The 26,433-nt window shown below is 41.9% G+C and overlaps 1 protein-coding gene across 1 annotated transcript in view; it reads right to left on the minus strand.

The window, feature by feature from the left end:
- The window catches only part of CPLANE1 (ciliogenesis and planar polarity effector complex subunit 1), a 183,830-nt gene that overhangs the window by 130,705 nt on the left and 26,692 nt on the right, over positions 1-26,433 (minus strand). Inside the window, exons 7-14 of the mRNA XM_074952488.1 lie at positions 17,363-17,519; positions 11,827-11,930; positions 11,532-11,714; positions 8,934-9,183; positions 5,749-5,904; positions 4,111-4,874; positions 3,294-3,505; positions 1,567-1,647 (exon numbers count right to left, since the gene is read on the minus strand). Of these exons, the coding sequence (XP_074808589.1) occupies positions 1,567-1,647; positions 3,294-3,505; positions 4,111-4,874; positions 5,749-5,904; positions 8,934-9,183; positions 11,532-11,714; positions 11,827-11,930; positions 17,363-17,519 (1,907 nt within the window). The remainder of the gene's footprint in view (positions 1-1,566; positions 1,648-3,293; positions 3,506-4,110; positions 4,875-5,748; positions 5,905-8,933; positions 9,184-11,531; positions 11,715-11,826; positions 11,931-17,362; positions 17,520-26,433) is intronic.

Genomic DNA, 26,433 nt, shown 5'->3' on the forward strand with positions numbered 1-26,433 from the left:
GCACCACACTTTGGGAAATATGTGGGCAAATTGGAGAAAGCCCAGAGTGGAGCAACAAAAATGATTAAAGATCTAGAAAACATGACCTACAAAGAAAGAATGAAAAAAATTGGTTTGTTTGGCCTGGAGAAGATAAGATGGAAGGGGGACGTAACAGTCTTTAAGAGTGTAAAAGGTTTGTATCAAGAAGAGGAGTGATAAATTGTTCTCCTTATCCACCAAGGACAGGACATGAAGTAATGAGGTTAAATTGCAGCAAGGGAGATTTAGATTAAACATCAAGAAAAAATTCCTAACTATAAAGGTAATTAAGCACTGGAACAAATTAGCTAGGGAAACTGAGGCATCATTGGAGGTTTTTAAGAACAGGTTAGACAAATACCTATCAGGGATGGTTTAGATAATACTTAGTGCTGCCTCAGTGCAGAGGACTGGACTAGTTGACCTATTGAGGTCCCTTCCAGTTCTACCTTTATATGATTCTATCATAGCTCAAATCATGTCAGACTTCCATTCCACCTGACCCCTCTGCTTTTTCCTTCCCTCTTCCAGCCCTGCCCTCTCCTTTCCATTTTTGCAAATTTGTATATGGTTTTTTGTTATTATTATTTTTATTTTTATATTTATCCCTACTCTAACATGTTACATCTCTGTAATACTGTCTGACTTTGTATTAGCTGGTCTTGAAGCTTTGACAAGTGTAAAGTTGTGTAACTGCATAATTTTATTGGATATCCTGTGAAATGTGCAGCATTTGGTGACAAATACAAGCTGTAAGTAATTTACCTTTTTGCATTTTTATTGTTTCTTTAGGAAAATTAATTTTAAAAAATCATAAAACCTCCTATATAACCACTGTCCACTCAGCATACCTGAGAACTATTCCTCTCCTAAGACATGAGTGGCTGTCCTCAAAAGGTAGCCATGTAAAGATTCTGGAGCACTTCTTTCCTCCTTCCTACTCTCTATAAATACAACAGGGGTAAACACCAGGGGAAGAGAAGAGCTATTTAATCTAGAGGACAGTGCTGCTACAAGAACAAATGGGTATAAATGGGCCATACATAAGTTAGGCTGGAAATCAGAAGGAGGTTTCCAACCATCAGAGGTTCGAGGTTCTGGAACAGCCTTCCAATAGGAATAGTGGGGTCAACCTAGCTAGTTTTAAGATAGAGCTTGATAAGCTTATGAACAGTATTATCCAATGGGGTTGTCTGCAATTCTGGGAACTGGACTCAATGAACCAGGAAGTCCATTCCAGATAGTCTACTCGCTCACCAAATGGATTTTCAGCTAGAATTTTTTATTTAAAACAAATTCCCCCTTTAACTTTACAACTTCTGTAGTAATTGTCCTTTGGTTTTTCAAAAGTACTTAAAAGTCTTTTGGACTCAATTTTTATTCCTGAGCAAATTTTGATTTCAAGATAACTCTGGAAAATAGGTATCTTTTACAAAAGTGCTAGCAGCATGTTAACTACAGCAGAGAAGTATGAACAGCCTTGCCAGAATATTGTGCAAACATCTGAAAACTGAAAAGATGAACACGACACCATTTTTCCCTTGCCTTTTGCTTTGGTTTCTTGAAGAGCCTTCTTCCACAGATTCACAGATTCTTCATATGAGCCTAGAAGAAACTGTTCCTCACCTTTAAAAAAAATACAATATAGTCAACAAAGTATGTGAAGTATTCACATCTTTTCACACATACAAACACACAAATATATATCTGTTTCTATTTCAGTTCAAATCTTTGCCTGTTGTTATTAAATATATGATTTTTAAACACTATATCAGAGAAGCTGTCATAAATGGTAGCACAATTCCACAGCAGCTACTACATGTGCAAATTTCTCAGTGGCTGGAAAACCACTCTTATTCCAGACAAGCGACTATTTGGGAGAAGGGGGGTGAAAATAATAATTCTGAATTACTTACTTTTCTGGGTTAAACATTTTTGACTGTTAAATCACTATTAAAGTGGAATTAAAATCAGTTACAACCTCTTTCCACAAAGCTTTCATAAACTGTAACTTTTTAGCATACTAACAGTAAATTCAGAAATGCTAAGTCAGGGGAAGCCAACTTGTGACTCCGGAGCTGCATGCAGGTCTTCATAGGTTAATATACGGGTCCTTGCATAGGCACTGACTCCGGGGCTGGAACTATAGACGCTAACTTTCCAATATGCCGGGGAGTTCTCAACCCCCTGCTCTGCCCCAGGCCCTGCTCCCACTCCATCCTTTCCCCCGAGCCTGCCATGCCCTCGCTCTTCCCCCCTCCCCACCAGAGCCTCCTGCGCACCGCGTAACAGCTAATCGCAGTGGGTGGGAGGGAGGTGTGGGGAGGGAGCGGGAGGCACTGATTGGTGGGGCTGCCGGCGGGCAGGAGACGCTGCAGGTTGGAGTGGAGGAAGCTGATGGGGGGCTGCTGACACGTTAGTGTGGTTCTTTTGCAATATACATTGGTAAATTCTGGCTCCTTCTCAGGCTCAGGTTGGCCGCCCCTGTGGTATGTGTAATTAAAAGCTTTATGGTTCAAAAACATATAATATCTTATTCATGGTGATAAGCATTTCCCGTTACTTTTTCCAACTTTCACATCACCTGCTTTGTTGTTTTAGTAATAAATAATAGCAGCTCAAATTTATATAATATTCCCTTTCATTCCAAAAGGCAAATCTCCCACTGAAGTAAACTGGATTTTGCCTGCATGAGAACTATAGCGCCCTATCTACACATAAATGAAATGTTGTGAGGTAATGGGTGAAAGCCAGGTGAACAACCAGCATAACAATGGGAGGATGGAACCTTTTTGCCAAAGACACCATTATCAGCAAACTCCTACTCTGGAGGAAAGTGGCATGGAACTTTGAAAACAATCTCTGTTTGTAAGGTCTCAGCTGAAAAACAAACACAGTGAAGTGCCCGGAACTCCACTTATCTACTTCACAAGAGACAAAACTGTCTCAACCTTGTCAGGATTCAGATTTGTGGTACCAGGATGCCTAAGTATTTCAAACTTGATTCAGCAAACTGAAGTCAGTGGAGTTTTTCCATTGAGTTCAACAGGTTTTGGATTAAGCCACTAAACTATCCTTAGAAATATTGTTAGCCATAAAATATTACGATGCTTCAGTTGTGAGTCCTCAGAAGTTTGATGAATTACAACTATAATTATCTCAGCAAATAAATTACAGATCAAGTCAGTTATTAATTACAAATAAGTTGTACCTAATCTAAAATTCAGTCCATACAATTGTCATCTGATTACAGTTCCTTCCAATGTACTAACCAATCACAGAATTGAGCTTCTGGGTTTGTTCCAAGGTCTCTCCTGAAGACTGCAGGACTGCCTGTATATGACCTAGAAGTTGTGCAACAATGGATTCTTCATGTGCAATCTTCATTTCAGTTAATGGTTTGCCATCCTTAGATATTTTTCTGTTTAGTTGAGTCCGATACCAAAGCACTTGTTTATATAATAACCGCCACAATATCATCAACCTGCAGATCAAAAAGTAGTACACTATCACTAACAGAAAATACAGGTTAATTGAAACAGAGGGATAATTCTGTCTTATTCCTCAAACTTACTTGTTATTTTGTATATTATATTACAGCTAAAGTAATATATTCTTCAATGTTTCCACCATAATTTGATTTTCAGCTCTATATTTCACCAATTATAATTTTTTCATTAATATGTTCATATATTTTCTTGGATATTCTTAAGAACCATATTTTATGTATTGTTTTCCTTTTGTTTACTAAACTTATTGTGCAGAATGTTGATTAATAATTTACAGCTTTTAGTGGCCAGAAAAATCACACTAACTCATGCACCAGGTGTTGCTCCCACACTGTTATTTGTTTTATTGAACTTAGTACAAACATAACAGTACCTTTGTCAAATAAACTAATATATGACACTGTATTTCACTCTAATAGCATGGAATTACTATGCCTGCTTGAATAAATTATCACAATCTTTTCAGAGTATAAAGTGGTGATGAGATAAAATGCTGCTGTAATTCTTCTCTAATAAAACAATGAGAAACTAATTAAATCCCATTTTTAAAAAAAGTTTTAATGCACATTAACAATCATACCTGTTTTCTGGCTTTTCATTGAGTTTTACTGCCTGAGGAGGTATCTTAAGCAGAGAATTCAGTGAGCGAAATTTCTGAGCACTGCTTCCATCAAGAACTTGAAAAATAGGCACAATCAGGGAGTCAAGCTCTATAGCAGTGTTAACATCGGAGGATGCAGACATTATCTCATAACAAGGTGTGAACTTCCCATTTAGACTATGTGCAACCATCTTCAGCAAACAGAAGCACCCCAAAAGGTATTCTGAGAACAACTGATCTTGGAGCTGAATAAGCATCAGTTTTACAGTCTGCGATGTCAGCTTTACCAAATGCCCAACTGTCTGTCTGTCTCTCACATCCCAGTACAGGACAGTTAAACACTGCTGAAAATGTTTTAAGATGCAATGCATCCACAGATTATATTTTTCAGACTGGTTTAAAAATGCATCATGGTTTAGTAAAGAGCTTTTACTGAACTGGAGAATGTTGAAAAGGTGGGTAATGCAGCCTACTGCGTAATTCAACAGCATATCTTTTTCTTGTACATTTTTTGAAATCCCTATCCCCCAGGCTGCAAGAAGGTTTTTCTGAATTGAATTTAGTTCCATAGATAAATCATCTTTTGCATCAGTATCATCTTTCGCATGAACAGTGTCGAACATTGATGCAAATTCCAACTGGCCTTGATCAGCTCTACTGAAAAATGAATTTGGTCCCTGGCTGCAGAAAGTAGAAGAGTTATTTTGAAACTGCTTGTCATCATCAGATTCCTCTTCATAATCCTAAATCAAAGGGAAAAAACACACATGTAATCTGATTTGTGTCTATTTTCTTGAAAGCAAGGCTAGTGAAGGGGCACAGTGAAGATTAACAGGCCTTATATACGAAACCTCTATCCGTTCTAAATAATCTAACATTCAAAAAGCAATTAGCACAGAGTGTGTGTCTGTGTCTCTGCCTGTGGACTCCACTCCCCACTCCATTTGCTGCCCCAAATAGTAAGGATGGAGCTATATAATCTCTCTGACCCAATGGTCCAAGAACCATTCTGCAAAGCACAAGATATGGTGGCTCAGAATGCGGGTAAAGGGGAATTTGCTTCTACAGAAGAGATCCTCAAAAGCAAAGTACCCAGCAGATTTGAAAGGCTGCATGGTGAGTTTGACATACAGCCATTTTTCCTAAAGAGATGTTAAGATCTATGAGGTACACAAGTAGCAATACATGTCAAAGCTTAAAACTCAGAATAGATTTCTTTGTTACAGTTCAAGGTGCAATTCCCAATTGAACTAGATTTTGAACAGCAACAGAAAGTGACTAAACAATATGCATTTTATTAGCATGCATTTTTGGAAAGGTAAATTAATTTCTGAAAAAAATCATTTGTTTTAAGGAGATGTTTGAAAACCATTAACATTCTGCTAAAATGACTGATAAGAAAATCAGTGCATTTTCTAGACCCTATAAGCCAAAATAAAATTAAAATTCTTCCTAAGAATTTGTTTAATGTAAAATCATTTAAGCAAATTTAGTAAGAGTAGAATATTCAGAATATGACTTAAAATAGAGCTCAGGATAATTAGATTTTTTTTCCATATTCAGAAATTAGATCAGATGCATTAATTATACAGTAAATACAAAAGTGCTGTTAAATACCTGTAAATCTGCTGCTTTCTCACTCAGTTCTGTTGTTTCTTCTTCTTGCAGGAATTTTGGAATGGTAGAAAGGGTAGAATTTTGGTTTCGATGCTGTTTCAGTAGGCTAGCTTTTAAAGAAGACAATGATCGCAACTGCAGCCTTTTCCCTTTCGACTGTAGGAGACAAAAAGTAAGAGAAACTACCTTAATATTATTACATATTTGTCTGTCTCTGGTAACACCCACAACATGCTAGATACTTTCCAAACATAAAAAATTATTCCTGACCTAAAGAACTTACAATACGAGAGCCAAACAGGCAAATACACAAACGGCTAGGGGAAAGGGGCAACACCACCAGTCAATTGTTTTTTTCCCCTACATATCATGGCAGAAGCGGGTCTTCAGGAGGGATTTAAATGCATGGAAGTAACAGACTGACAGACTTAGTATGGATAGTCTATGCGTACAAGGCAGTGGGGAAGAAGGTGCAGAAATGCTTGTGGGAGAAGTGGATCATCACAGATCACAGTGTGCGCTATGCCTTGTACCCCTTCACAGTCCCTTGTGAGTGCATCATTCCTAGTAACAGGATTGGGGCTCCACTTCCCTCAAAAGAGAGTCCTGCAATTCTGTCACTCAGACTGCATACCTAGGCTTCAGAAGGGCCTATTTTGCTTGGCTTCTTGTACAAGTCTTCTCTCAGGAGCTCTAACAAGAAAATATATGCAATGACACAGCTCAGCCTCTTCAAAATGAAGTATTATTTATTAGCCAACAAGAACACAGTATTCAGAGAAATGGGTTACAATAACCAAGAAGGTTTGAACATATAACTATTAACCAAACTTCATTCTTTCCTTGTAAGTTGTGAAATTTTACATCTTGGACATTCCTACTCCTGGGCTGAGACAGTCAGCCACTGCAGCATTCTCTCAGTCTCTCTCTGTCAGAGACTAACCTTCAGCCACTGCTCCCCTCTCCATCGCTTCCTCTCTAGGCAGGGGTCTTTAATGGATTAGAGTCTCTTTGATCCTAGGCTCAAGCCTGGGAAAATAAACCTGGTCATCCGCCTTGGGTCAGGCAGGTGAAGATTTCCCACTGAATAGCTCCCCCACAGTTCTGTTGAAGACCCTTGGCATTTCCTCTGGAGGGATCTCATCTCTGTCATTGTTTCATTTCCTGTTTTGATTAAATCCATGCAGTGATACAGACTAATATCAAATAGATAAACTGAGACACATGTAATATTCATAGAAATAATACAGAAATCTCCCACATTCTCCACATAGACAAACACCTGTGGGAGAAGTAGTGCGTCAAGGCTGCCACCCCTGGCAGTTCAGATAAGATGGGGGCAATGAAAAAAGAGACAAGGACTAGTATGTTGGGAAGGACAAGGTTATGTAGGCACCTGGATGGAATGGGGAAAAAAAGCTTGAATTTCATGTAATATAGGAGAAGCTGCCAGTGGAGGAATTCAAAGAGATGGATAACATGGTTAGAATAACAAGCAAAGAAACCAATCTGGTAATTGTATTTTCTAAATACTGGAGGTATCAGTATTCTGAGGGGAGGAAGATGTTACAATAATCAAGAGGGAAGATCATCAGATAGCCTGAACAAATGTTTTAGCTGTAGGGATAGAAGGAAGAGATCAGATCCCTGGAACAGATAGATATTTTGAAGAATAACTGGCAGGATTTCTGTACAGCTTGTGTAAGTGGGAAAATGGAGAATAAGTGGTCAAAGATGATCTTCAGATTCCTGGCGTTACCCTGCATTAAGTTTTTAAGATCTCAAATAAGGGCTCTACTTCTGATTCACTTCTTTTAATATGTGTTTTCCTATTCAACAAATGTAAACTGAAATACTAAAAAAAAACAAAAAAAAAACACCATGATCAATTACAAGGTCACAGTAATGTAATACTTCGCTTTCTATGCCTCTATGATTTTGGGTGCAGTGTTTTAATAAATCTGGACATATCTATACCCTGACAGATATGTTCTTGTTCATTAGCACTGGGAAATTTTACATCCAGGCTGACTGCCTTTCAATTAGCTTGCCTATAACTTCATCTCCCTGCTGGATACTCTCAGTTTATCAAACCGCAATGGACCTATACCACCACATATTCAACCTAATTTATACCAAACTCGTCTTCTCTTCCCACCCCCAAATCCATCAGCAATCATTCTCTCATCCTATTTGATTTTGTTCTTCCTAAACGGACTTCTTCGTTCGCTAACATACATGGTGCCCTTAATCCCCGTTCAAAGAATCCTTCTCTTCTTGATCTCTCAGTTGATCCCATAGATAATTTTACTGATACTTACAATTCCATCCCTTCTTAGGCTCTTAACAAAATTTCACCCCTAAATTCTCACATCCTCTCCCACTGTTCCAATTTATCCCAGTAAACAGATCATCTCCATAAATTCAAGTATACTTGCTAGCACCTGCAAAGTGGTGGTGATGCAAACTGGTTTCAGTTTCCATTGGGATATATGGAAATCCCATTTTACGCTTAACATTGAATGAGTCTCTGTGGGAGGCTGGAAATAGAGCTGAAAGGTCTGTCAGCTCTAAGTTTTTTGTTCAAATTTCGCCCCAGTTGCTGGTGACTGAAAACTGTTACCCTCCAATAGCTGTTGATCTATGTGAAATGAGTTGATGGTTTCAATCCAGTTGCTATGGAGTTCAATGGAGTGATGATGTTCACAGTACAACTAGAAACTTCGTTGACTGTCTCGACAGAGACCAAAGACTTAAAAATGACAAGGAAGCAAAATTACCTTCTTACTCACTAGAGGTGGCCTATGCAGAACAGGGTTGAGGTATAACAAGTCGCTGTACTACCATTTTTTGTTCTCCATGGGCATATAAGAAAATCCAGTTTCACTTAAATTCAGAGCCTGATTTTCAAATCACTGCCATTCTAAGTCTGTCTCAAAACCTTCCTCCACAGAGCACTAAAAGGAATATCTCATGATTGTTCTTTCAAAGACTAAACAGGCACATGACTCCACAGTTGCCTTTGAAAGCATTTTGTAATACTCTGTTTGAAAGAGATTATAGTGTTTACTATTTTCTCCTTTTGACTAAAAATTCATCATTTAAAAAAAAAATCTCTAATGTAAAAAAACACACACACAAACAAAAAAAAAAACCACCACCACCACCACCCAACCCAACAGTACCTTAGGTGTCATCAGACTCTGATGTATCTTTTCAAGCCTTTGGGCTGAATCAAGTAGAAGTGACCTCATAACTCCAGATGGTAAAAGATTATCAGAAAACCTAAGTACTGTAACCATATACCCATCAGAGACAACGAGATAGGGTAATCTTGAGTGTGATGTTACAGAAAATCTCTGTCTCATAAGATCACTTTCAGAGGCAGATGAACCAAGAGAATGACTAGAATCTTGAGACACAGACTGTTGCGGTCTAGCAAATAAAATAAAAATATATCAGAAAAAATAAAGCAAATATATGCAAAATTATTAAATAAAAATATCAAACATACATATTTTGTTTTAAAAAATAATTTTTGCAATTTATACAATTTTTCTCCAAGGGGAAAATTTAAGCAAAAAGTGCACAAATGCAAGATGACAAAATAATAATGTAAGCAATTTAACACCAAGTTGGAAGTTATAATATAACGTGACATAATACAGAAGTTAAGCTTAACAGAAAAATGTGCAAATACTAACGGGCCTTTTTTTAACCTTAATTAGCTACTACTACACCAAAATATTGACATCTTGAATTTTGTTATGTAGACCTATCATATAGTAACATATCAATTTATTGTCCTCTATATGGCCCCAATTCTGCAAAGATTTATGCAAGTACTTAACTTTATGCATTATCAGTAGACCCATGGAGACTAATCAGAAGTTAAGTCCATGATAAATCTTTGCAGGATGGGGCTCTAAATGACTACTAATAAAAATCATGTATGTTAAGTAATAAAGAACACTAGTATTTTGTGTCTATTTTAAAAATAAACTCCTTGGCCATTCTACAACAATTTTTAAATACAACGCACAGGATGTAGTCCTGTAGTCCTTACACAGAAAAGATTCCCATTGAAGTCCATGGGCCCTGTATTCGCACATGCATTGTAAGATTGGATCCATGGCATTTCCAAATTATCAGTGAAACATTTGGTTATTTCCATTTCTTGACAGTTAAAATGTTAGGAAGTTCTCTAAAATTTAAATAGCTGAATGTGTGAACAAACAGTTGTATTATGATTACAAATAGTCTTTCACATATCATAATACCACCTAGCTCCTATATAGGTCTTCATCAGCTGATCTTAAAGTACTTCAACAAAGGAGATCAATATCACTATTCCCATCCTACAGATGGAAAAACTGAGGCAGAGATATGAAGTGACTTGCGCAAGGTCATTCAGTAGTCTAGTAGCAGAGTCTGGAATAGAACCCAGGTGTACTCTACTCAGTAGGTCACTCTGCCTCCCCTATATAAAAAGTAAAATTCTGATTTTTAAATCAGCCAACGAAAGTGTGCACTGCAATACCATTTGCAAGCATGTAACTTCAAATTCTTTTAAGTTATTGGCCAGCAATTTTTTTTCTCCATCTATATGTACAAAGTTACAAGAATGCCTGAAACTTAATTGTTAGTATAGAGGTTTTTAAAGCCAGTAGTAAGATACTAGAGGACTTAGCATTAGGGAGCTTGGTAATGTGGTGAATTAATATGCTATCTTTTCATCTGTGGAGATCTGTGGGTTCAAAGTTAAGGTCACAAGAGAAAAGGAGTTTGTTGGTTTCAAACGAATCACTAAAAATGCTTCACATCCTGCCACAACAGACACACTGCTTAAATAACGACAAAAACTGGAACAACACAGTTGATCTGTCTTACATATGATGATGGCAGGCATTTAGAAACACTATACATAGATTAATGTAGAAAAGGATTTAAATGCACTGGCAGAATAGTATGAGACAATACCTGGCGATAATCCATCAGTGCTAACAGTCAAGATCTTTAATTAAATTAATCAGATTCACAGAAAAAGTATTTTAAAGATTCTTATATGTATTGACATTTTGTAACTACCTGCAACTTATAATTAAGGTTAAATAAAAGTTTCTATTGCACGTGTGATTTCTTGTTATAACATATTAGAAGTGCCTTTTGTTCATTTTCAAGAAGCAATTTTCAATAGTGATACACACTACTGAACAAAAATGCATGCACAACTGCACTTCTTATATGAGTGAGAAATTGCATGTGAAAAATAAGGTACTGGGCTTGCAAAAGGCTATTTAAATATAACTAGCTGCTTTGTTTAGATACCCTACTTTCACATACAATTGCTATAATTTCGTATTCAATCTTGGAACTCTCACAATTAGAAAGTTACAGTAAATTAATTCTTGAGCCACCAAAGTTATCCTTGCATTAAAAATTAATCCAAGTTTTTAACATTTACAAAAAGTGAATTTCTTCCATCACAAAACAACATGCAGGTTTTAGGTAATGTTAATCTCTGAAATATCTAAAAATTTAACCAGCCCTAAAAGCCACAAATAATTTATACTTACATTGCCACAATGCCAATTTCATCAGGACAAAGCCATTATAAGAAATAGAAGAGAACTATGAATGAGAAACAGATATTGAGAAAAAGAGAGAAACCAAAAGACTTAATTTCAAAGATGAAATTTATTTTAAATAGTAGAAAACATGTAAGAAAGGAAGATATGATCAAATGATAAAGAAAAAAAATCAGAACTTTCAGGTTGTCTCACCTGTATGTTATTAGTGGATGAAAGGGAATAAACTCTGCTGGTCCAAACTCTATAGAGCAACCAGAAGTAACCAAGGTCAGCAATTCACCCATACAAGTCAATAAGATCAAGGAGCCACGTTTTAACATGCAAGCCAGAAAAAGGCTATCGGGAGTCCAGCTCATGTCACCTACCCAGTATGACCTAACAAAGACAGAAAAAATTAATAGCTTTACAAGTCTACTTTCCTATCAAATCAAGGTAACAATGATTTTACTTCTTAGAATAACTTAAATTCTACTCTTCAGATACTGACCTGACAAACTTGGACGGAACCACATGATTCTTGCTACTACAACCTTTAAGGCTACCAGAAACAGTAACAAAATTCAGTGTATTTATAAACAAAATCTGAGTTGCCTGGGAAGAAAAAAATAAAGCACAAAAAAAAAATTAAATAATTGACCATAATAAAGACTTTTAATACCAAGTTATGCCTTAGATTTTTGTACTGAAAACATTACTACATACTGAAATCTTGTCTGCATCACTACATGCAGAAATAATAAGTCATGCTTATTAATACACAAGTACGTTTTTACCTTTGTAACTTAAATTAAATCAACTTGTGATTTGTAATGTCTTTATATAGGCATATAATATAATCAATATTCGTTAAACAGAGAGGTTAATCATAGGCAGAGCTGGCAGTGCAGCCTATGCTTAGGCTGCCCAAATTTTCCATTACAAGACCTTGTTTTCAGTTGCTTGAAAGTCTAGCAAACTTTAATCACTTGGGTTGAAATTATTTGGTGTCTGCCGCAGACTGAATTTTTCTGGAAAGTTTCAGATAAAACAATACAGCCACATCCAGGAAAAATATTTGAGAATCTTCTGCCCACAATAAAAAAATTCTCACATTCAAAAGCTCTAGCACCCCCAACTTTTGTAGCAAGGATTTGAAATTTGGCAACAGCTTGCCTGTGTGTCAGGGATGCGCCTTTTGCTATTCCCATGCAAAAGTACTTAAATTTGGCCAAATTAGAAACCGTTAAAAATCTCATTATATTCTCAGCATTGACTTGTTAGAGTTTGGCAGCAAAGTTCTCCAAAGATTCCATCTGAATTGAGCATGTTCCATCCCACAGTTATAGGGGCTGAGCTCGACTTCCCTCTAATTGCTGCTCCCAGGTGCTGCAGTCCTCTCTGGTTCCAGACACCAAAACTAAGAGCAGGGAGATAGTCTCTCCCTATTGGCTCCCATGCGGCACGAAAAAGGAAGACAACTGACTTGAATAGACAGGGAACAACAGTCCCATGCAGAATGGATGGTGGGAGGCTGGGACTGAAACAAGGAGCCAAGGAGGAGGGAAAAGACAGGACTGAAACAGGAACAGGCTGGAAGGGATAGAGGCATAATGGATGAGGCTTGGAAGGGAACAGGGACAGAAGAGTCTGTGACCAATACAGCACACTCCCCTCAAGAACTTGGAATGGAAGGAGTGGTTCCTTATCTTAGAATAATTCAGTTCTTCGAAATGGTTTGTCCCTTTCGGTGCTCCACTGTAGGATGTATGCACATGTGTGTGCTCTCAAATGGAGAATGCAAAGAGGTGTCCACAGGCTCATGGCTACGCAGAACAGCACCTCATGCCTCCAAACAACAACATGTAGGGAGCCACGGCCTACAACCACTCAGTTCCTTCTCAACCATGGAGCAGAGCCTCCACAGCCAAAGGAAAGGAGGGTAGAAGCACCCACAGAAACAAAACATCTCAAAGAACTCAAGTTACTGTAAGGTAAGTAATCTCTACTCCTTCTTCAAGTAGGACTCTGGATGCTCCACCGCACAAGACTCCCAACCAGTAACTCAACGAGAAGGTAGCAGATTTTCCAGGCTTTTTCTGTCAACATAGGTGAGGGCCCTTCTGATGTCTAGTGTATGCAGACTGGTCTCTCTAAAGACATGAGGTTTTGGGTAGAACACTGTCAGGCGAATCTCTTGATTAACGTGGTGTTCCAAAGAAATCTTTTGGAGAAAGTGAGGATGAGAATGCAGTATAACCTTTACTTAGAGATGGTAGTATATAGCAGGTCAGCCATAAAAGCACTGAGCTCTCCCTTTGTCTAACTTAAGTGATGACTATGAGGAACAAAGTCTTGGGTGAGAAGTGGGAGAGAGAACAGGTGGTCATTGGTTCAAAGGGAGGTTTCCTGAGGGCACTGAGAACCAAATTTAGGTCCACTATGGGCTGGCTTCCATACAGGCAGAAACAAGATGTGTGAGTCCTTGAGGAATCTAACTGTTGTTGGGTGGACAAAGACTGAGAAATCACTGATGGGTGAATGGGAGGTTGTGATAATGGTCAAATGTACTCTGAGTTCAACTGAAAGGCCTTGCAACTTTGAATCCAACAGATAATCCAAGATTTTGGAAAGCAGAACCTCTGAGGCTTGGGAAGAGTGAACAGAACAGTAGGAGTGGAAGCATTTTTGCTTACCTTACCTTACTTTTGAAGGTAAGTTTTGCAAGTACTAAGTTTCCTGATAGATAAGAGAACTGATTGGACCTTACCCAAACAGGTTAGTGCCATGCATGAGAACCATTTCAGAACCGCGATCTCAGGTTCAAGGAGGAAGGGTTGGGATGGATCAGGGGCCCAGAGTTCCGTAATAAGAGATGATTCCTGAGAGGAAGTCAGGGAGGTGTTGACACAGACAGGTAGAGGAGATTCAAGTACACACTTGTCTTGGCCAGGATAGTACTAGGAGAATAACCTTCACTCTTTCCTGATGAGGTTTGAGTAAGGTCTTGAGGTAGAGACAGACAAGCAAACATCAGGCCATGGTATTATCAGTACATCTCACAATGAGTTGAGGCCGTATCTTCCATTGGAACAGAAAAGGTGACATTTAATGTTTGGACTGGCAGAGGTCTGCTTTTATGAGACCACATATTTGACAAATGCTGTGGAAGACGGAATTGTTGAGCTACTGTTTATGGTCCTAAAGAAAGCATGTGCTTAGGGAGTCTGCAACTGTATTCTGGAGGCCTGGGAGATAGAAATCTCAGCAGTCTGTCTGATGGGTGATGCATCAGTCCCATAGCCTTAGTAACTATATGCATAAGGATGGGGATCTTGCTCTGCCCTGTTGATTGATAGAATATATTGCTGCTCTGTTGTCCAGCATTAAACTGACTGAGTGACTCTGTATGGGTGAAGGAAGCGTTGACAAGCATAATGAACTGCTCTCAGCTCCAGAATGTGGATGTGATGTGGACTGTGACCTCTTGTGCAGACCACTTGCTCTGGGTTGTGAGGCGAGTTCCCCATTCCAGAAGAGAAACATCTGTTATAAGGATCTCAGAGTGGGGAATGTGAGAATGGGGTTCCAACACAGACCTTCCAACACCACCACCTGAGAGAGTTCAGAACTTTCTGAGGTACTGTGACATGTTTGGAAAAACTGTATCTGTTTGGAGTGAACACAGACCTTAGCCATATCTGAAAGCACCTAAGGTGCAGCCTCGCCTGAAGTGTGATGAATGTGGAGTCTGTCATGTGGACCACAAGTTGTAGGCAGGTCCTTGCAATTGTTTGCAGGCTGTGTTTCTGGAAGGGTGGATAGCTATATGAAATTAGGCATCCTTGAGGTCGAGGATGACGAATCAATCTCCCAGATCTCAGGATGGAATTATAGTGGCAAGTGTCACCATCCTGTAGTCCTGGAAAAGGATTCAGGTGTTCAGGTTTCTTAGGTTGAGGATCAGTCTCCAACCTCCACCCCTTTTGGAAACGTGGAAATAGTTGGAACAGAATTCCCTTCTGACAAACTCTGGGGGAAATGGCTTGATTGCCCCCAAGAGTACAAGAGACTGGACCTCTTGTTTCAAGAGATCTCAGTCAGTGAAAGAAGATGGAATACCCCACATTGATCACCTCCAAAATCCATCTGTCTGAGGTAATCTGTTCCCAAGGCAGCGAGGAAGTGGGATACCTGATGTCCAAAAGGGGGTTGGATGGAATTGTTCAGCACATGATCTGGAAAGGCAGGTAGATTGAGGCCCTTGTCCAGGACATAAAAACAGTTTCTTACAGGGAGGTGTAGATAAAGTTGCTGTAGAAGGGGGTGGGGTTCCCTTTTCTGGGGTCTAGATCTCCTCTGAAAGTCCAAAGATCTGTGAAGGCTTTGGCTAGGGATCTAGAAGCCATGTCCGTAGAATCTAGGGTACCTTGGAGGGAGGTTTTAGCTAGCAATTTCCCCTCCAAAATGAGAGCATGAAATTGTTCCCTCTGGTCCTGTGGCAGATGTTCAACAAAATGAGTGAATTTAGAATATGGTTAGAGTCATACTTCACCAACAGGGCTTGGTAGTTTGCCACATGGAACTGGAGTTTTCAGTGTTTACTCTGACTCCCAGAGAAGAGAAGAGGTGCAGCATCATAAAAGTTGATGCACAGGCTTCTTGGTGACAAGGAGAAAGTCAGCGAGACAGTGGAAGACAATGAGACCATGACTTCTGATTTGAGCTACTATTACTACTGAGAAGATCTTGATCAAGACTCTGGGGAAGATACATATTCCAACGTGACCATGAGAAATCTGAATTTGTGAATGAAGCGGTTGAGATGGCGGAGGTTCAGGATAGGTCTCCAACTGCCCTTCTTTTTGAGTAACAGGAAGTAAGGAGAGGAAAAACCCATTCCCTTTGTATTGCATAGGGAAGAATTCTATCAATCCTCACTACAATAGGGAGTTCATCTTCTTTGAGAGTACTCTTGTGAAAGTGGTTCCCGAACAGGGGTGGAGAGGGTTTTTGGGGGGAGATAGGGATGCAAACTCTATGATTTAGCCAGATTGGATGATGTTCACCACCCGCTTGTCCATTGTTATTGCACTTCAGGTGTTGAAAAGAGTGCTAAACAACCCCCAAACAGTGTGTAGGGGTCAGGAAGTGTTGGGCTTAGTGACTTGCAGCTCTCAAGCACCCATCAAAAACAACATCAAGGTAGGGGCTGAGATGGAGATACATAGCCTGTTACAGAGGGTGTGGGGAAGCAGGTCATTTGAACTTTCTATCTCTTGTGAGGTGGTTCATAGGGTCTCTGATGGAAAAGCTACTGAGCAATATGTCCAAGAGAATAAATCTATAATATATCTATAAAACACTAAACTGTAGACTATAAAAACTGTATAACTGTTACAACTATTTACAAAACTAATTCTTATTTTGCAGGACAAAGCTGAAGCTACGGATGCTGGTCATTACAAAAAGGAGTATGTGGTGGTGAGGAGGAAATGCAGAGGCGGTCTGCCCTGCCCTTTATCCTGTCAGATGGAGGCATGACGTGAGCCAGGTCACACGCGCAGACCAGACACTTTTCAAATTCACCAGCTGCGGGCACATGGTGCACATGCATAACCTCCCACAGTGGAATACAATAGGGACCATTACTCAAAGAACCGTTCATGCCAGGGCTGTGTCGATTCTGTGCTTCAGGCTATAGCCTGACTGTTAAGCATTCAGGATAATGGCAGATGCAACATGTTGCTTCAGCTTAGTTGTCACTGCTTTCTCAATAACTTTGCCTAGAAATGGGAGGTCAGATATAGTGTGGTAGTCGGAGAGAATTTCTATATAAAGTTTTGGTGTTTTGAGAATCAAACAGATGATCCATCTTCCTGAGAGCCATGCTTTTCTGAAGAATTTCCTAGCTATAAATACGGTTATGATTAAATAGAAAGCCTATCTGAGAAGCAATTCTAAAACAATTTAATAAAGGTCACTTTTGCCAAACTGTATTCTATTTGCAAGATTAGCTTTAGTGCTCTACTTTCTACCAGTCATACCTTTGGATCACTTTGATTAACGGCTACTGCCAGTAAAAGTCCATCTCTTGAAAATGCAGTAAGCAAAGCTCCTCTCGACTTTACTGACTCACACACTGGAACCAGAGTGGGCAGAGAACATGCTTGCTGTGCCCAGTGGATATGATAAGGTAAAGAACTGTTAAAAAAAATTATATTAAATGAGAAATAATGGTGCATAAACAAACTAGGGAAATACAATCAAATGAAACTACTAGAAGGTGGGTGCACAACTGGTTGGAAAACCGTTTCCAGAGAGCCGTTATCAGTGGTTCGCACTCAAGCTGGAAGGGCATATCGAGTAGGGTCCCACAAGGGATCAGTTCTGGGTCCGGTTCTGTCCAATATCTTCATCAGTTATTTAGACAATGGCATAGAAAGTACACTTATAACGTTTGTGGACGATACCAAGCTGGGAGGGGTTACAAGTGCTTTGGAGATAGGATTAAAATTCAAAATGATCTGGACAAACTGGAGAAATAGTCTGAGGTAAACAGGTTGAAATTCAATAAGGACAAACGCAAAGTACTCCATTTAGGAAGGAACAATCAGTTGTATATCTACAAAATGGGCAATGACTGCTTAGGAAAGAGTACTGTGGAAAAGGATTTGGGGGACAAACTGGAGAAAGTCCAGAGAAGAGCAACAAAAACTAACGGTCTAGAAAACATGACCTATGAGGAAATTGGGTTTGTTTAGTCTGGGGAGCGGGGGGGATCTCCTTAACCTCTGAGGACAGGACAAGAAACAATAGGTTTAAATTGCAGCAGGGGTGGTTTAGGTTGGACAGTAGGAAAAACTTCCTGACTGTCAGGGTGGTTAAGCACTGTAATAAATTGCCTCGGGGGATTGCGGAATCTCTATCATTGGAGATTTTTAATAGCAGGTTAGACAAACACCTGCCAGGGGTTGTCTAGATCAGTGGTTCTCAACCAGGGGTACTTGTACCTCTGGGGGTACACAGAGGTCTTCCAGGGCGTACATCAACTCATCTAGATATTTTCTTAGTTTTACAACAGGCTACGTAAAAAGCACCAGCAAAGTCAGTACAAACTAAAATTCCATACATACAATGACTTGTTTATACTACTCTATATACTATACATTGAAATGTAAGTACAATATTTATATTCCAGTCATTTTATAATTATATTGTAAAAATGAGAAAATAAGCAATTTTCAGTAATAGTGTGCTGTGCTACTTTTGTATTCTTATGTCTGATTTTCTAAGCAAGTAGTTTTTAAGTGAGGTGAAACCTGGGGGTAGACAAGACAAATCAGACTCCTGAAAGGGGTACAGTAGCCTGGAAAGGTTGAGAGAAGAGATGGGGAAGGGGGGTGGGAGGGTGGGGAGGAGCAGCAGACTTGGAGAGAATATCCCACTTCTACCATGCGAAGAACCCAGTGGTCCAATGTTATATGGGACCACACACAGTAGAAGAGGGGTAGATGGTTCAGAAGTGGGAGAAAGGATCTGGGATAGCGACTGGTACGCCATCCTCAGGCGTCCCTTGAAAATCCTTTCTTGGACCCCGACGATGGCTTGGTCGGGCCCTGCCCTTGGCTGAGGAAGGGTTGGAAGGTCTACGCCTATTATTCCTGCCCCTACAGCGGTATGAATCCTGCCTCAGGAGGGGCTGGTATTGCCTCTGCTGCTGTTGGGGTTGAGGCTTGAAGCGTTTTCTCTGGGTAGCAGGAGTGTTCATCCCCAGAGATTTCATAATTGCCCCCAAGTCTTTTAGACTGTGAAGCCTCGAGTCCGTCTGGTCTGAAAACAGCCCCTGCACCACCAAAGGGAAGGTCCTGTAGGGTCTGCTGAACTTCCGGGGGAAGCCCGGAAGCTTGGAATCATGCGGTTCTCCTCATGACCACACCAGAGGAGATGGTACGTGCCGCAGAGTCAGCCAAGTCAAGGGAAACCTGCAGTGATGTCTTAGCCACTGCTTTCCCCTCCTCGACCAGAGCCAAGAACTCAGCCTTCGACTCAGTGGGGAGCAACTACTTCTTTTTGGACATAGAGTCCCATGAGTTAAAATTATACCTGCTGAGGATAGCTTGTTGGTTAGCCATCCTCAGGTGTAGCCCCCAACGGCATAAACTTTCCTGTCAGAGAGGTCCATACATTTGGCCTCTTCAGCCTTGGGAGCCAGCGCCTGCTGCCCCTGGCACTCCTTCTCATTTACTGCCGAGACTACCAGGGAGCAAGGGTGTGAGTGGGAGAATAAGAACTCATATCCCTTCGAGAGAACAAAGTATTCTCTCTCCATACCCTTGGCGGTGGGCGGAATGGAGGCTGGAGTCTGCCACAGGGTATTATAATTGTTGTAAATAGTTTTAGTGACTAGCAACGCCATTCTGGAAGGACCTTCCAGGGTGAGAATGTCCACCATCGAGTCCTTAGACTTGATTACTTCCTCTGCCTGTAGGCCCATGTTATGGGCAACGCGGTGGAGCAGATCCTGGTGCGCCCTGTAGTCAATGGGCGGAGGACCTGAAGCGGACGCTCCTGCCACTGCCTCATCAGGCGAAGATGACAAGAAAGCCAGTGGGGGTACAGGGTCCTCAAGACCCTCTATGTGCTCAGGTTGCTCTGGGTAGCTTTGGCGTCCAGTGGTTCGGCACAGTCAGATGTGACCGGGCTATGGGTAGGTCTGGAGCCGGTTCTGCTGCCCACTCTGTAGTATGAGGGGGCGGTCTGGATCGGGTCGCCTCTGTAGCTCAAGGGGCAGGTCTGTCTGCCGGTGACCATGCAGAAGGATGCCCCGATGCTACAGACCTAGAAACCCTGGAAGGGATACCCAGGGACTGATGGTAAGCCCTGGGGGTTCAGAAGGGCCATTGCGCAGCAGGGGGCCACTGTGGCTGCCAGGTCGACTGTGCGTGTCTCCGACGTTTATCCGACCTGTGCCTGCTGCGCCACAGGTAGTAGGAGTTGGCCTCCGAGTCCGAGGACGACGACCAGGGCGGTGTCGATGATCCCTGAGCTGGCAGTAGGCGCCAGGAAGAGGAAGTCAGGGATCAGTGCTGCAATGATCATGTAGAGGATCAGTGCCGGCTGTCTCATGATCGAGAACAGCTCCTGTGTTCCTGTGCCGTGTCTCGGTGCCAGTCGAGAGAGGGTGACCGCGATCAGTACCGACCCATCGGTGCTGGAGACACAGATCATCACACTCCCTACACTGGGCGATCTTGTACTGGGGCCGGTGCTGGGGGGTCTGGCGGTGATGGAGACCGGAAACAGTGCCGGTCCGGCGATGGAGAGCATCATCGTGGGCTTGCCTCTAGATGGCACCCGTCTGGACAGTGCTGGATGCTTCTCTCTAACAGTAAGGGGCTGAGGCACAGTACTTTCTATAAGTTCCTTTGTAGCCTCAAAAGTGTTTGGGGTGGAGGGGGGGGTTCCAATTCCTCCACCAAGCACTGCCCCGCCAGAGAGTCACTGAGTGCCGGGCTCAACGGTGCCAACTGGGGTGCCGGAGTCGACAGCACGACCTCTTGCTGCTTGGAAGTAGAGTCCTTCCTCTGAGGAGCAAAGTCTTCTCGGATGGTCTTGCTCTCTGAGGAGAGCATCCTCTGTCCGCCTTCTTATGGTGTTTGTGGGGCACCGGGGATGTTAACCAGTGCCAGGGGGCCGCTCCACACTGCAGTGCCGGGGATCTCCAGTACTGAGGGTATCTAGCACAAGAGTCCTTCCTTGGTACCGATTCACGGACCGACACCGGGGCGCTCCGCACTGACCTCGGGCCTGGGACTTGGCGGTCAGGTGCTGCTGGATGGATTGTGGCTTCCATTAATAGCTGCTTCAAACAGAAGTGGCATTTCTTCCTAGTACTGGGCTTGAAAGCCTGACAAATCTTGCAGGGCTCACACTGTTGCACCTCCCATAGACACCACAGGCACGAGTCGTGGGCATAGGCTTCTTGCATACACTGCAAGATTTAAATTCTTGCGGTTGAGACATGTCCCGAAGCCCAACATGGGATGAGGGAAGAACGACCCACTCACCACGTCTATCCTAACTACAAATAATAATAAACTAACTACAAAACAAAAACTGGGTAGGACTAAGGAACAGCTAAGGGAACACTTGCAAGCAAGCGAAATGCAGTTCCAGTGCCACCACAGATGGTAAGAAGGAACTGAAGGGGGGTTGGGTTGGCAGGGTCATATATTGAGTGCTATCAGGGCAGCACTCCAGGGGGCTCCCTAGCCAACCCAACAGGAGCTGCTGAGGGAAAAAGTTTCCAACAACCATGCACGTGGCACGCGCACACCTGATTGGAATCAACATGAACAATCACTTGAAGAACTAGTATTAACAAATGGAAGCAAGGTCAGAGAAAAGCAATGCTCATGATTAGGTGGTGGGAGGGACTGATTTCTGAAGAAGGGCTAAATAGGCAAAGCTTTGTCTATACATAAAAGTTGTACCACTTTAATTCCCATATAGTTAAAATGAGGGTACAACCCTCATAGTGTGGATACAGTTATACCCCTATTAATGTGCTTCCCACATGGGAAGGGGAATAAGCTATACCAATATACAGCATCTTTATACCAGTTCTACTGCATTCACAAAGGACTGTACCAGTATAACTATATCAGTAAAAAGAAAAGGAGTACTTGTGGCACCTTAGAGACTAACCAATTTATTTGAGCATAAGCTTTCGTGAGCTACAGCTCACTTCATCGGATGCATGCTGTGGAAAATACAGAAGATGTTTTTATACACACAAATCATGAAAAAATGGGTGTTTTATCACTACAAAAGGTTTTCTCTCCCCCTACCGCACTCTCCTGCGAATACTCACCAGCAACCGCATACCACACAACAGCGAGAGACTGGTGAATTGGAATTCATTTGCAAATTGGATACAATTAACTTAGGCTTCAATAGAGACTGGGAGTGGCTAAGTCATTATGCAAGGTAACCTATTTCCCCTTGTTTTCCTAACCAACCGCCCCCCCAGACGTTCTTGTTAAACCCTGGATTTGTGCTGGAAATGGCCCACCTTGATTATCATACACATTGTAAGGAGAGTGATCACTTTAGATAAGCTATTACCAACAGGAGAGTGGGTTGTGTGTGTGTGTGTGTGTGTGTGTGTGTGTGTGTGTGTGTGTGTGTGTGTGTGTGTGTTGGGGGGGGAGGGGGAAATAGTGTGGCTGATGTTATTAGGCCCTGTGATGGTGTCCCCTGAATAGATATGTGGGCATAGTTGGCAACGGGCTTTGTTGCAAGGATAGGTTCCTGGGTTAGTGGTTCTGTTGTGTGGTATGCGGTTGCTGGTGAGTATTCGCTTCAAGTTGTGGGGCTGTCTGTAGGCAAGGACTGGCCTGTCTCCCAAGATCTGTGAGAGTGATGGGTCGTCCTTCAGGATAGGTTGTAGATCCCTGATGATGCGTTGGAGAGGTTTTAGTTGGGGGCTGAAGGTGACGGTTAGTGGCGTTCTGTTATTTTCTTTGTTAGGCCTGTCCTGTAGTAGGTGACTTCTGGGAACGCTTCTGGCTCCATCCATCTGTTTCTTCACTTCCGCAGGTGGGTATTGTAGTTGTAAGAATGCTTGATAGAGATCTTGTAGGTGTTTGTCTCTGTCTGAGGGGTTGGAGCAAATGCGGTTGTATCACAGAGCTTGGCTGTAGACAATGGATCGTGTGGTGTGGTCAGGGTGAAAGCTGGAGGCATGTAGGTAGGAATAGCGGTCAGTAGGTTTCCGGTATAGGGTGGTGTTTATGTGACCATCGTTTATTAGCACTGTAGTGTCCAGGAAGTGGATCTCTTGTGTGGACTGGACCAGGCTGAGGTTGATGGTGGGATGGAAATTGTTGAAATCATGGTGCAATTCCTCAAGAGTTTCTTTTCCATGGGTGAAGATGATGAAGATGTCATCAATATAGTGCAAGTAGAGTAGGGGCGTTAGGGGACGAGAGCTGAGGAAGCGTTGTTCTAAGTCAGCCATAAAAATGTTGGCATACTGTGGGGCCATGCGGGTACTAGCAGGAGAGTGGGGTGGGGGGAGAGAAAACCTTTTGTAGTGATAAAACACCCATTTTTTCATGATTTGTGTGTATAAAAACATCTTCTGTATTTTCCACAGTATGCATCCAATGAAGTGAGCTGTAGCTCATGAAAGCTTATGCTCAAATAAACTGGTTAGTCTCTAAGGTGCCACAAGTACTCCTTTTCTTTTTGCGAATACAGACTAACACGGCTGTTACTCTGAAATATATCAGTAAAAAGTCTCTGTTCCAGCAACGCACACAGTTATTCTAATACACAACCTGTGTGTAGACCAGGCCTAGAAATGACAAACAGGGGTACAGTAAAAACACAATTTATAAATATTTGAAGGAAGCGAGAGAGCAGGACGAGTTACCTAAGGTGTGTATGGGGGTGTATCACAGACTAATAGGAAGAAACTAAGACAGGGAAAATATAGGAAAACTGTCAGGAATACTTCCTGACAGTGAGTTACATTATATTCTAGGCTAATCTCCCAAAAAAGTGATAGAAGCTTCATCTCTTGAGATTTGCACAAAACACTAGCCAAACACTGAACAATATACTGTAGGAAACAATATAATTTTGGCTGGGAATAGACTAGACGATCTAATATGTCTAATATCTCGAACTCTTCTGATCGTAGAATCATAGAATATCAGGATTGGAAGGGACCTCAGGAGGTCATCTAGACCAACCCCATGCTCAAAGCTGAACCAATCCCCAACTAAATCATCCCAGCCAGGGCTTTGTCAAGCCTGACCTTAAAAACTTCTAAGAAAGGAGATTCCACCGCTTCACCACCCTCCTAGTGAAAAAGTTTTCCCTACTATCCAACCTAAATCTCCCCCACTGCAACTTGAGACCATTCCTCCTTGTTCTGTCATCTGCTACCACTGAAAACAGTCTAGATCCATCCTCTTTGGAACCCCCTTTCAGGTAGTTGAAAGCACCTATCAAATCCCTCCTCATTCTTCTCTTCCGCAGACTAAACAATCCCAGTTCCCTCAGCCTCTCCTCATAAGTCATGTGTTCCAGTCCCCTAATCATTCTTGTTGCCCTCCGCCGGATGCTTTCCAATTTTTTCACATCCTTCTTGTGGTGTGGGGCCCAAAACTGGACACAGTACTCCAGATGAGGCCTCACCAATGTCAAATAGAGGGAACGATCGCATCTCTCAATCTGCTGTTAATGCCCCTACTTATACATCCCAAAAGGCCATTGGCCTTCTTGGCAACAAGGGCACACTGTTGACTCATATCCAGCTTCTCATCCACTGTAACCCCTACATCCTTTTCTGTAGAACTGCTGCCTAGCCATTCGGTCCCTCGTCTGTAGCGGTGCATGGGATTCTTCTGTCCTAAGTGCAGGACTCTGCACTTGTTCTTGATGAACCTCATCAGATTTCTTTTGGCCCAATCCTCCAATTTGTCTAGGTCCCTCTGTATCCTATCCCTACCCTCCAGTGTATCTACCTCTCCTCCCAGTTTAGTGTCATCTGCAAACTTGCTGAAGATGCAATCCACACCATCCTCCAGATCATTAATGAAGATATTGAACAAAAAAGGCCCCAGGACCAACCCTTGGGGCACTCCACTTCATACCGGCTGCCAACTAGACATGGAGCCATTGATCACTACCCGTTGAGCCCAACGATCTAGCCAGCTTTCTATCCACCTTATAGTCCATTCATCCAGTCCATACTTCTTTAACTTGCTGGCAAGAATACTGTGGAAGACCTTATCGAAAGCTTTGCTGAAGTGAAGGACTAACACATCCACTGCTTTCCCCTCATCCACAGAGCCAGTTATCTTGTCATAGAAGGCAATTAGATTAGTCAGGCGTGACTTGCCCTTGGTGAATGCATGCTGATTGTTCCTGATCACTTTCCTCTCTTCTAAGTGCTTCAGAACTGATTCCTTGAGGACCTGCTCCATGATTTTTCCAGTGACTGAGGTGAGGCTGACTAGCCTGTAGTTCCCTGGATCCTCCTCCTTCCCTTTTTTAAAGATGGGCACTACATTAGCCTTTTTCCAGTCATCCGGGACCTCCCCCGATCGCCATGAGTTTTCAAAAATAATGGCCAATAGCTCTGCAATCACATCCGCCAACTCCTTTAGCACTCTCTGATGCAGCGCATCCGGCTCCATGGACTTGTGCTCGTCCAGCTTTTCTAAACAGTCCCTAACCACTTCTTTCTCCACAGAGGGCTGGTCACCTCCTCCCCATGCTATGCTGCCCAGTGCAGTAGTCTGGGAGCTGACCTTGTTCGTGAAGACAGACGCAAAAAAAGCATTGAGTACATTAGCTTTTTCCACATTCTCTGTCACTAGGTTGCCTCCCTAATTCAGTAAGGGGCCCACACTTTCCTTGACTTTTTTCTGCACAGGGGCATGTTAACAGCATTCATTTCCAGGACAGGAGTTGCACGAGTAAAAGTTTATGGCCCGCATTCCAAATCATTAGGCCCTAAATAGAAATTCCCCCCCAACTCTCTCTCTCTCTCTCGTTAAGTGTATGTAGTTGCTCTTTCACAAAAGATAAGATTGGAGCAGAAAACCTCAGCTCAGAACTCCTATGCTTTATGCAAATTAGCTGACATTGCCTCTGAGCAGCTTCTTGCCAAAAATCAACAGTAAAAACAGATCAACGTATATAGTTATAATTTGCTCTGAAATAAAATTGCTTGTTTTTTTAAATTAAACATTACGGGCTCTGTATTCCAAGTTAGGGAGGTACATTTGTTGTTTATATCTCTGTGCATGACTACCTTATGTGTATATATAAGCAATGCAGGCTAGCCATGTGTGCTTGCAAATACCTGATTTGTTCATGCACCTTAAGTATTGGTATTCATAAACTAGTTTGACATAAAAGTTTCCACGGTTGTTGTCATAAATATAAAGGGAAGGATAAACCCCTTTAAAATCCCTCCTGGCCAGAGGAAAACTCCTCTCACCTGTAAAGGGTTAAGAAGCTAAAGGTAACCTCGCTGGCACCTGACCAAAACGACCAATGAGGAGACAAGATACTTTCAAAACTGGGAGGAGGG

Source organism: Natator depressus, chromosome 5, assembly GCF_965152275.1.
Source record: "Natator depressus isolate rNatDep1 chromosome 5, rNatDep2.hap1, whole genome shotgun sequence".
Taxonomy (NCBI): domain Eukaryota; kingdom Metazoa; phylum Chordata; order Testudines; family Cheloniidae; genus Natator; species Natator depressus.